Here is an 11,228-nt window from a genome sequence, read left to right as displayed (position 1 = left end):
GCCCTCAACGCCACTAGGTAAGTCCTTAAATGTGACCTTACCCGTGTCCGGTCGGTCTCGGAGCGGGTAGTCCTCCAAACACCCTCTAGGCGTCTCCTCTGGCGCTTCATCCCCCTGAGCTCTCCGGAAAACCAGGGAGCCCAGGTGGTCCGGCGACGGGGGAGAGGCCGCAGTGGCACGACCCGGTCTAAGGCCCCACCGGCCACCCTATTCCAGGCGGCCACCAGGTCCCCCGCCGAGCCGGGGGACCTGGTGGCTCTTTTATGGAAACCTGTCTGGCACAAAAAGAAAGCCAGAGTTAGATTCAAAAATGAGACTTAAAGTTTTACTTAATGGGTTAAAAAGGGTTTTAGAGATTTTGACTGATTTAATACTAACTGAGATGAATTATTGACTAGATTATAGTTTGGAATTGTAATAAGGAAAAGGTTTTATATAAAGAGTTATTAGGATAAGAAATAGAACATATATGTGAAATATAGTAAGAAGGTATCTTTTGGAACAATATGTTTGTTTTAGGTATGATAATTACTTTGATGGGATTTAAATTTTACTTAATGGGTCAAAAAGGCTTTTTAGAGATATGGATTGATTTATAGAATATATATCTGAAATAGAGTAAGAATGTATTTTTTTGGAGTAATATTTTTATTTTAGGTATGATAATCACTTTGCAATGGAAGAAAATGGATTGTGATAAAGGAAGACGGCATTAATAAATGAGTTATTAGAATAAGAAATAGAATATATTTGGGAAATGTAAGAATGTAACTGTTGGAATAATATGTTTATTTTAGACATAACTATTATGTTATGAAACAAGGGAATTTAGGGATACCCGAAGTGTAAATAATATGTTTATTTAAGGCTAAATTGGATTATGGTAACTGTAAGTTAGTAAAGCTTAAAAACAGGATTTGGACTTATATAGATGAAATGTTATTGATATTTTTTTTTATTGATTGAACTTTATTTAGAAATGTATTAATTTGAATATGTTATATTAATTGAGGGAAATAGAGAGGGAATCTTTAAAGAATTAACCTGAGCTATATATGTACGATTTTCTTTTGGATGATTGTTTACCCCATCACCACGTCGTTTCCCAAGCACCTTGATGTAAAAACTAAAAAACTAATAAAACTTGTTCAAAAAAAAAAAGAAGTGGATAATGGGGAAAATATTATAGCAAGTATACATAGGATATAAAGACCCATAGAGCTGTTGATCTCTCTGGAAACATACTTGTGTAGAGTAGTCTCCTTGTTTCAGGTCTCCTTTCGCCTTGTTTGTGGAAGAGTTGGCTAAGTCACAAATATATTACCAGGAAACTTTCTTCTCCTTAGAGTAATTTGATCTTGCCAAACAAAAGAAAGTCCCTGAAAAGGAAAATCATAATTGTATTTTTCTCACCCACAAACTTTTTACTAAATTCTTTTCATCTTTTGCTTTAACTTTCAGACCTGGGAATAGCAGCACAGAGAGACGGTTCAAAGAAGAGACAGTTATTGACTATTTTGATGTACAAGACTGATGAGATTAACCTGGAATTATGCTGTTGAAAATTGGAAGTGAAGCTACAAATGTGTTCAGGATCATTTTTGTCAAAATATATTGTTTTATATATTTGAAGTTCATCATGCAAACAGCAGAGGAAAAGAAATGGTTCATCATTTTTATGTAAGGCAAGATAGAATATTATAACCATTTGTGATTGAATAATTTAAATGGGATCAGGTCACAATGATATATGTGCATCTACAGTCAGCTTCTTATGTAAGCCATTGAATGGTTAGTCAATGGTATGTAAGGAATTCCTGGTGCAACGTAGATTCTCATCTATGTCGTGTGTGGATCTCAAGGATCAGGAGTAGTACCAGTAAGCATGACCTATTCTTCCTCTCTTGAAGGCATAAATATGTGAGGGGAAAACGTTAAAAAAGAATTAGTATAAAATTTTTCAGCAGACACATAACAGTGATTATTAATAAAGTATATGAGAATTCTGATTATATTTGTAAATTTAGATGGACTGCTAAAACGCTAAAGTTAAAACCATAATATACACAAAATAGTCCTATAAGTGTTTCAGATTCATGATGTTAGTAACAATAGAATTGTTGATCCAAGAAAATGGCACAGTTTGTTTCTAAACCTTGATGGCCTTTTTCATCACTCTTTTAAATGTTAGATCCTTTCAGATTGTGACTGTACAGTAAGGAATTAATTTTGTGGCTCTTCTAATGTGACTACAATTCCTAGCAGCTCAAGACAGCATAGTCAACAGTAAAGGAAGTACTGGACAGCCATATATTTTCTATCCCTTGTATGGTTAGGAGAATATTCATTTTGTAAATTTATACATTTAGAGTGAGAATTTGGGTTTTTTTTCTTCAGTTAACAGTAACATATATGATTATTTTTGACTATGGTGATAATGCTACTTTGTTTAAATTAGTAATTCTTAGCATATAAAGAAATTATGGGCAATTATGAATGAAGCAGTAGTGGAAGGTTGTCAACAGCATTTTGTTTCTGGAGAGCTTTCAATTTCCTTAATATCTTCTCTGTTTAATCATCCCTGTGCGGGAAACTTCTGATGTCAAAAGTGTGTTATCAGGCTGCCACCTTGGTGTGGAAGAATATTATATGAAAGGTAAGTTAGTTACCTTGATTTTATAAATTGTTAGCCTGTTTTCCACAAAATATCTGTGACATCTTACTGCATGTAGGATATCCTGACTTTTTCTGGATTATAGTTTTTGCTCATTAATACTTTGCAAATATATTAATTTCTGGTTTATTTCTCAATGAAGATTTGTTTATTTATTTAGCATATGCATTCAAAAGGAACATGAATAAGCATTTTTATAGCTTGAAAATTGTAACATGAGAAATTGTCATATCTCAAATTTAGGAATATGCTTGAATTTAATTCAACAGAGATGGTGAAATAAGTAATATGGCATGTATTTACACCTATTATAATGAATTCTTGTTACTTCCTTATATATATTTAAGTAGCCCAAGACAAAGTACAAACTAGCATTCTCATAGATATTAATAATCAAAGGAATGATAGAACATTATTGTTAGGTAGAAACCTATTGGCAACATAACTAAAATTTGAGCATTTTTCTGTTTCCAACTACCCAAAACATGATCTATTCCATTTCAATACCAATATACTGAAGTTGTGCTAGTACCATTCCAGTGAATGAGTTGATTTCCTGCACTAAAGGGGACTGTATAGACAGATTATATTCAATTTGTTGATGAGTTACCACATTTGCTAGAGAGCTTACAGGCATAGGCAAAAGAGCTGCTAAGTATATGTGAAGTTTGAATACAACTAAAGAAGAATGTACAATAGATCTATTGGAATAAATGCGGAAACTTAGTCTTATCAAGTAAGCTACAATATAAACCAATTGTATCTTTACAGAGGAAGGATGTAGACACGCATTTCTATTCATTGCTTGTTCTAGAAAGAATTGTCTGCATAAACTGATAGGCACATGGTACTAACTTAAAAGCAATATTTGTGTATGTGAACTTATTATAAGAAGTCACATATGCAGAAAAGGTTTATTCATTTTTAGTGTTTAGCACTTTTTATTTATGTGACGTGGTTTCAAAGTGATTGATCCTGCTGTTGCTTGGTGAAAAAGTGCCATGTGAATATTAAGGGATTAAAAAGGTATTTATTTTTAGTGGTTTGGCTAAATTGTGATATTTTCATGAAGACTCGACCTCTCAGTTTTTTAAATTATATTTTTCATTTATTCATTTCTCATTTAGTTTGTGCAATTATGGTAACTGAGAGGGAGAAGTCTTTAGAACAAGTTTTTGCACACTGTTCTTTCCTAAAATTATGGATGGTGCAACTGAGTTTATATATGCAAATAGTGCAGATAAAATTCAAGAATGTGGCATATATATATATATGGTTTCTTTCTCCCATATTTGGGTCGACAGGGTGCATCAAAAAGCACTCAAAGTAATATATATATATATATATTAGTCTGAATATATATATATATATATATATATATATATATATATATATATATATATATATATATATATATATATATATATATATATATATATATATATATATATATATATATATATATATATATATTATCTATATATATTCAGACTATTTAATGCTCTGTGTGCTTTGACCTGTATAATCTAACGTGAATATTACAATGGAAATGATTCTTTATGCCATTTCATATAACACAAATGATGAAGTAAAAAAATACCAATATATTATTATTTTTAATACATTATTTCAGTCTTTACATTCACAAATTGCACATTCTGCTTGCTTTCAATTTCAGTGGTGTAATAAATGGCTGACTTTATAAATCTGAAATAGAAGTCTGTAATAAAGTACACATTTTCAGATGGATTTTTTAAAAAAATCTACTTTAAAATTCTTGTGAATTGTTTAAAAATGAAGGCTGCTGAAATGCTATAGGACAGCGGCTCACAACCTTTTGGGCACCAGGGACCGATTCTGTGGAGAGAGGCTTTTCCGTGGACCTGAGGGGGCATGGTTTCAGGTGCTGCCTGCATCCCGTGGATGGGGCTTCGTTTGTTTGCATGGCCCAGTTTCTGGGATGCTGTGGCCCAGTGCTAGTCCATGGGCCGGGGACCCCTCCTATAGGAAGTCAGTTGTGACATTTAAGGGAATATCTTTATAAACTTTAATAGTGAATATCAGATTGTCTTAAACTAAATCAGGCATGTTAACTGTTTCTTTTTCTAATGTTTTACAAACATTAGAACATTGTCTTTACAAAGACAAATGCTAAGAGTAGTCTAAAGCCCAGTTCAACAAGAATCATAAAATTAAATTTCAATATGTAGCTGAGGAAGAATCATTAAATTTCAAATGCACCGTGATGCACTGAGTTTCATCTCAGGAGTTACTTTTGTAGGTTCCTAGGACTTAATCTGAAATAAATAATATTTTTCAGATTTCCCCATTTTAGTTTATAGATGTCAACATTTCCTCATCAGATTTCCCAATATTGGAAACAAAGGGTATGATGGGATGGGCAGAATGTTGGCTTATAAGGAAGGATTTTTCTTGATGACAAAGATTATAGAATTTACTAGAGTACTCTCAATAGGATTGTATATGGATAGTCCATGTGCTTTAAATATCCTAATAAACTTAGTTGAACCTAAAAGTCTTACTATAGATATCGTAAGTACATACATCAATCCCCTTTTATTAAAAATACAAGTTTGATATATTTATTTTAAAATGTCCAAGGATAGTAATTGTGATTTATAAAACATTTTTAATTCAAAATGTTTTAAACTTCAAAATAAACCATGTGAATTCTAAAACTCTTCTAAATATTCTGAAAATGTTCCTTCTCAAAATATCTACTTGAATACAAAACTTTTCCTTGAATCCTTTTTAAGTTCGGTATACTTCTGGAATAATTGGAAACTATTTTTAAATTGGGCTAGTATTTTATTGACTGCAGTTGTCAAATTATGTTTTGTGTGTGTGTGTGTGTAGGTGTAGATGGATGGATGGATGGCTATATGTATAGATACAGATATAGATACACCCACATACAAATACACTCCCACACACATGTTTTTTGTTTGTAACCCTCGGGTGAAACGGTACATCATAGGGGAACAATTTTTGAATTGAGGTACCTCAGATGGGCTAACTTACAGAATGTGTCCAAAGTTCAGGATCTATTGCTCCCGTGAGATTAAAATTTGGGAAAGTCGTGGCCAGTGCCATGTTGCTATTGTCATGTAATCATTTCCAATGTTCTTGACAGCTTCCCACAAATTAATGGGAAAGTCAGCAGGAAATATAAACTTGATTGTGATTGGCAATGCTCCTTGTCAGCTTCCCACAAAGTGAGTGGGAAAGTCGGCAGGAAGAAAGCCAGCAAGCAGATAGGTGACTCTTGCTCAGTGGAGAAACGAATGAGGGGGGTTGCATGAGATGCGGCGAAGGTTGGAGAGGGTGTACAGGGTGCACAACAGGAATGATGCTGGTGAGGGAGAGGGGGCCTGAGAGATGGAGCAAGGGAGCAGTGCATGTCATGGAGGGTTCATGAACAGGAAATTCGAGCAACATAAAACCTTCCCTACTGACTTCCCCATTGAGAACTTCCCACAAACAAAGCCAGTGGGGAAGCCAGCAGGAAGTCAGAAAATGCTCCTGCTCTCGGTGATTTTTTTTGTCCATCAGTCATTCTGTTTTTGATTCTCTGCAGATAACAGAATAATAAATTATTATTTTAATGATCTTAAATTCTTATCACCAAAGATATGACCAGGATGAATTGCTTTCTTTATCACCTTATCACTTTCACCCCAAGAGTTCTTACTATGTTTTATCAAAATGCACATGATAAGCAACTGTAAAATAAATGAAACAGCAAATACCTGTTAACAGAAGAGAAAATCTTATATCAGTATATTCTGCAATTAAAAAACTAATATGGATGATATCACCAACAAATAAGAATCTTTGAGGAATTCAAAGAGTGAATGAATCTTTAATGTCTTGCAGATATTTTCGCAGGTGTAGATAGAAAGCACATTTTCTGGTGTATCAGTAGCCAAGAATTCATTTCTTCATTTAGTACCAGTGAATTGGTGGCAAAATAATCTGAATAAATATATAAGGAACAACTGAGGGCATACTCCCATTTATGTTCAGAAGGCCAGAATAATTATACTAATTAGTTGCAAACTAATTACTAGTATTGTGTGCAATGAAACTACTAAAATGCTTGATATAATCTTGACATAAATCCTAAAAAAGAGACCACTATTATCTCTACATTGCAAATATGAGAGAAGACTAAGAACAAACAACTATTCTGTAATAATTCATGACTGAGATGTTTGAGGAACTGAAGCTGAACTTGCTGTCTATGCTTGAGGAAAGGAGCTACAACCAACCACATTCCGAAGGCTTATCGCAGCTCATGTTTTTCCCAAAGGGCCGTACAAATTTGCAGCCTCAGAAATTTGAGAGATCGACTCATTCATTCATTCATTCCCTCATTCACTCACAGTTTACTCACAAGCATCCATGCTGCATATCAGCTGCCTGGCAAATTGAGCCATATTGATATTTTCAGGAATGTGCCAATGTTCAGAGGCAGCCTCTACCCCTTAGCTTACAAAAATGAATGTTAAGGCAGTATGTGTGGTGGGGAGGTTAGGAGAAAAGAAGATAAGAAAGCAGATGAGGAAGCAAAAGGTGAAGTCTAGAATTTACAACTATTCCAGGCAGGCAAGAGGTCAACTACTAGGATCATAACTACGGTAAGTAGCATATCCTGGTTTGATTCCTGCATGGAACTTGGTTTGGGAGATAAGTTGAAGTGTTCAAAAGCAACACTGCTTAAAAGCAGAATTTGGAGCTTGGCCTGGATCTCTGCAGCAACCAGAGAAAAAGAGCAACTACACTGAGGCAGCCCATCACTTCAGCCAGTGCAAGAACTTTTCAAGGGAGACAAAAAGGTGCATGCCAGTTTAAAGCCTGGTAATGTATTAAAGAGCTATTTACCAGTCTGCATCAACTTGCAAGGACTAAGGGTGAAGTTCACTGAGAGCAACAGTCTTATTTTGGGGGGAGGTGTGTGACACAATAAAGCATTGTTTGCAGTTATCTGCTATGTATCAAGGCCTTGGAAAATAAAGAATCCTCATAAAATACAATGTGATTTTATAATTCATATTATTTTTAGGACTATCCATTACTATGAGATGATTTTATTTCCAGAAAAGCATTTCTGCTCTGCTGCACTGGCATATGAATATTTATTTTAAATCAAGCTTATCTATTTTTCATTAAAAAACAACAACAACCACCTGTCATTAGTATTATGGTCTTGCAGATTTCATTTATTTCATTCGAGCAGATGGGCAAATTAAGAATTATTGCTGAATCCACGCCCATCACACATTTCTCGAGCGACCACAGAAAAAGACCAGACCATAGTGTTTCTATCTGACAAAAATTACACACAATCCCAACTTATAATTATCGTAGATTATTCTAATGTTACTTTCTCATCCAAATAAATAATTTCAGTTTCCTTTAAAAAATAATTCTTAAGAGAATGCTGTAGCTTTTGTTTCTATCAGCCTTTATCTCCAATCAATGAAAAAACTATATATTTAACAATATAAGTATTTTCCTCATGAATCTCCCAAAACCTTTTTTTTTTAATTACCATTACAAATAGCTTTGTAATCTTTCTATTTCTGTGATAATGCAGGAGCCAGAACCTGTAAAGTGAGTGAAATGTTTGTGATCCAGAAAAGAGCAATTTGCCACCCAAAGATAAACACTTGGAAAATCATGTTCTGCATAAATACGAATAAAAGACAATTATTTTGAACTGTAGTGAGTTTAGGACATTTATCTCTAAAATATAAATAAGAAGGGGTTGTTCAAGACTGTAAAAGTAGTGTGGGACTGCTGCTAAGGAAACCAAAAAGTCATAATGACTCTTACCAGCTCCCTACTGAAGAGGTCATAATTATCTGCCTACTTTCATCTCTTTTATAGTGGGTTGATTATTACTTTTGATTATTTGTTTCTAATGACATGCCAACTCTTCTATTTAAGACTATTCTAGTCTTCCTAGACTTCTTTTTTTATGTCATCTCAATTTTTATCCCACTATTATTCAATATAGCTAGAAATATGTTGGTTTCCAAAAGACAGCTGAATAATAAATACTGATATACATACAGCCTTCTATCTTTTCCCCATTTCAGAAACCAACTTCTCAAACGTATTAACTGCAGGTAGTCCTCAACTTACAATTATAATTGAGACCAGAATTTCCACTACTAAGCAAATTGGTTGTTAACTGAGTCATACTCAATTTTATCACCTTTTTTGCTATGGTTGTTATAAGTAAATTATGGTCATAAGTAACTTTTTTCAATTCTATGATAAGTTTAAACAAATACCAATAGCAATATACTTAGACTTATATACTACTTCATAGTGCTTTTACAGTACTCTCTAAGCGGTTTACAGAGTCAACATATTGCCCCCGACAATCAGGGTCCTCATTTTATCGACCTCGGAAGGATGGAAGGCTGAGTCAACCTTGAGCAGGTGAGGATCAAACCCCTGGCAGTGAACTGAATTAGCCTGCAATACTGCATTCTAACCACTGCATCACCACTATGTTTATATACATGAATGGTTATAAGTTCAGGTTTACCTGTATTTGTATTGCTTATTCTGTGGAATTTATGAGAATTCTACATGTAATAAGGAAGGAAAAGAAAAAAAATGCAAAATTTTGCTAAGAAATGTTAAGTGCAAGGATTCAGATAGATTTTAAGAAAAAAAAAAGCCTTACTTCAAAGGGAAGACTTAAAAGAATTATAAGGAAAAATATACCAAAGACATACTTAAAATATACAGCTGCTGAACAAAATGAAAATTAAAGATTATAGTCCTCTAAAATATATAAAAAAAAACATAACCATTTAACACTGAAGGTCTGAAAGGATATCATTTTTATTTAATAGGAAGGACAGAATGAGTTAAATTCTATAGTGATTATGATAACATAGTATTACTATATATTTTAAATAATTTGTATGTAAACTCAAGGGAATCATTTTATTAAAATCTTTTGCTTTGATTACTTTGGATTATGTTCTTCCATCTCTGTCAGTCATATTCCCATGCTATTATACAGTAATTGCTGTGATTTCCCACATCAATTAAGGTTTTAGAGATTTGAGATAGCATTTTAAATTGGTTCTGGAAACTGGCTCATAAAGCTCGTTTTACACAATTATAATTAAGACTATAATTAATTATAAATGTGATCAATTTCTCAGTTTGTAACACCTTTCCCCATTTCTTTTTCCTCAGCATTAACATTTACCAGTTTACTCATCCAAAACCTACCTGTTGCTGAACTTCATGAATGCTATGTGTATCACTGTTCCTATACAGTGATAAACATGTGCATGCTTCTATATGTGTGGTCCTTCCTTTAGATTCTCACTTCATATTATTTACTTGATGTATGCTCCATATGTGCAGTACAGCTGCAACTAGAATTCACAAATCTAAGAACAGAATTATCAAATAATTGCTTCCTGATACATTGAATACACATTATGTACGTCTCCTGAGATTTCAAGTCATCTTTCCTTCTCTCCCCCCCCCCCCATGATCAAACCTACCAGTTATGACACTGAATTTTACATAGGTCAGTAAGGCTGTATTGAGTTTATAGGTAAGCAGTGAACTGTTCCTGTCTATAAATGATAGTAACAGTTCACGATAATGGGAAAAAAGTAATTGTGAAAATCTCTAGAAGGACATCATTAAGTTGGGTGAATGTCAGCTGGCATATTATGCAGTTCGATTTAAATAAATACAAAGTGAAGTGCAGTACCGCAAAAGACACAAATGTCACACATACTGTAATGGGGCTGAGCAATCTGTAACTAACCAGGAAAAATATCTTATAGTCATTGCACATAGCTCATTGAAGATGTTGATTTAGCATATGGCAGATGAGAAAAACGCAAACTAGCAAAGGGATGTGTATGAAGATCAGTCATCACTCCTTTTTCTCTTGGCTTGTTAATGAGTTTGACAAAAGATGTTGAAAAATCTGAAAGCTTTTATTAGTTTGTGTTTGCATAATTAAAAATGTTAATTTAACATGATCCTTGAAGTTTTGTAAAGTAAGTGTTTTAAAGTTACCTCCTTTATTATCCACTGAAATGACATCAAAATGTAAAACTTGATTGAATGAAGGAATCAGCATGGAAAACAGATTAAACGTATCTCCATATTTTAAAGTTAGGACACATAGAAAATACAGTTATAGTTTTCGTCTAGGAGTTCTATGAAAAATTTAAACATACAGTATACATCGCAGATAACCCAAAGAGCCCTGTTTTATTTTATGACCAATTCTTAATTCGTTTTTTGAAAAATATTAAATTAAAACCTTTTCCTTTCAATAGAGTACCAAGATCCATTTTTTGAAGCTGTAATAGAGTAATTCTTAAACTTGTGCCCTTCTAGCACTGCTCCTATGTGATAATTATGGGGAGACCTCAGTATATTAATTGGCCACTGTATTCTCTAACCATGACGAAAGTTGAAATATCATGCTTGGTTTGTTTTCTGATTTGACAGCATGGTACTGGAGAGGAAG

General features: G+C 33.6%; 2 protein-coding genes across 2 annotated transcripts in view; one reads left to right on the top strand and one right to left on the bottom strand.

The window, feature by feature from the left end:
* NFX1 (nuclear transcription factor, X-box binding 1) overlaps positions 1-1,610 on the top strand; it is a gene marked incomplete at its 5' end in the record, with an annotated part of 35,889 nt that extends 34,279 nt beyond the window's left edge. Inside the window, one exon of the mRNA XM_015826805.1 lies at positions 1,462-1,610. Coding sequence (XP_015682291.1) covers positions 1,462-1,534 — 73 coding nt within the window. The remainder of the gene's footprint in view (positions 1-1,461) is intronic.
* Positions 1,611-10,680: 9,070 nt separating this feature from the next.
* LOC107297441 (carboxymethylenebutenolidase homolog) overlaps positions 10,681-11,228 on the bottom strand; it is a gene marked incomplete in the record, with an annotated part of 10,233 nt that continues 9,685 nt past the window's right edge. Inside the window, 1 exon segment of the mRNA XM_015826804.1 lies at positions 10,681-11,228.

The sequence above is a fragment of the Protobothrops mucrosquamatus genome, unplaced genomic scaffold (assembly GCF_001527695.2).
Source record: "Protobothrops mucrosquamatus isolate PMUCROS unplaced genomic scaffold, P.Mucros_1.0 scaffold3308, whole genome shotgun sequence".
Taxonomy (NCBI): domain Eukaryota; kingdom Metazoa; phylum Chordata; class Lepidosauria; order Squamata; family Viperidae; genus Protobothrops; species Protobothrops mucrosquamatus.
This window is presented reverse-complemented; position numbering and strand designations above follow the sequence as displayed.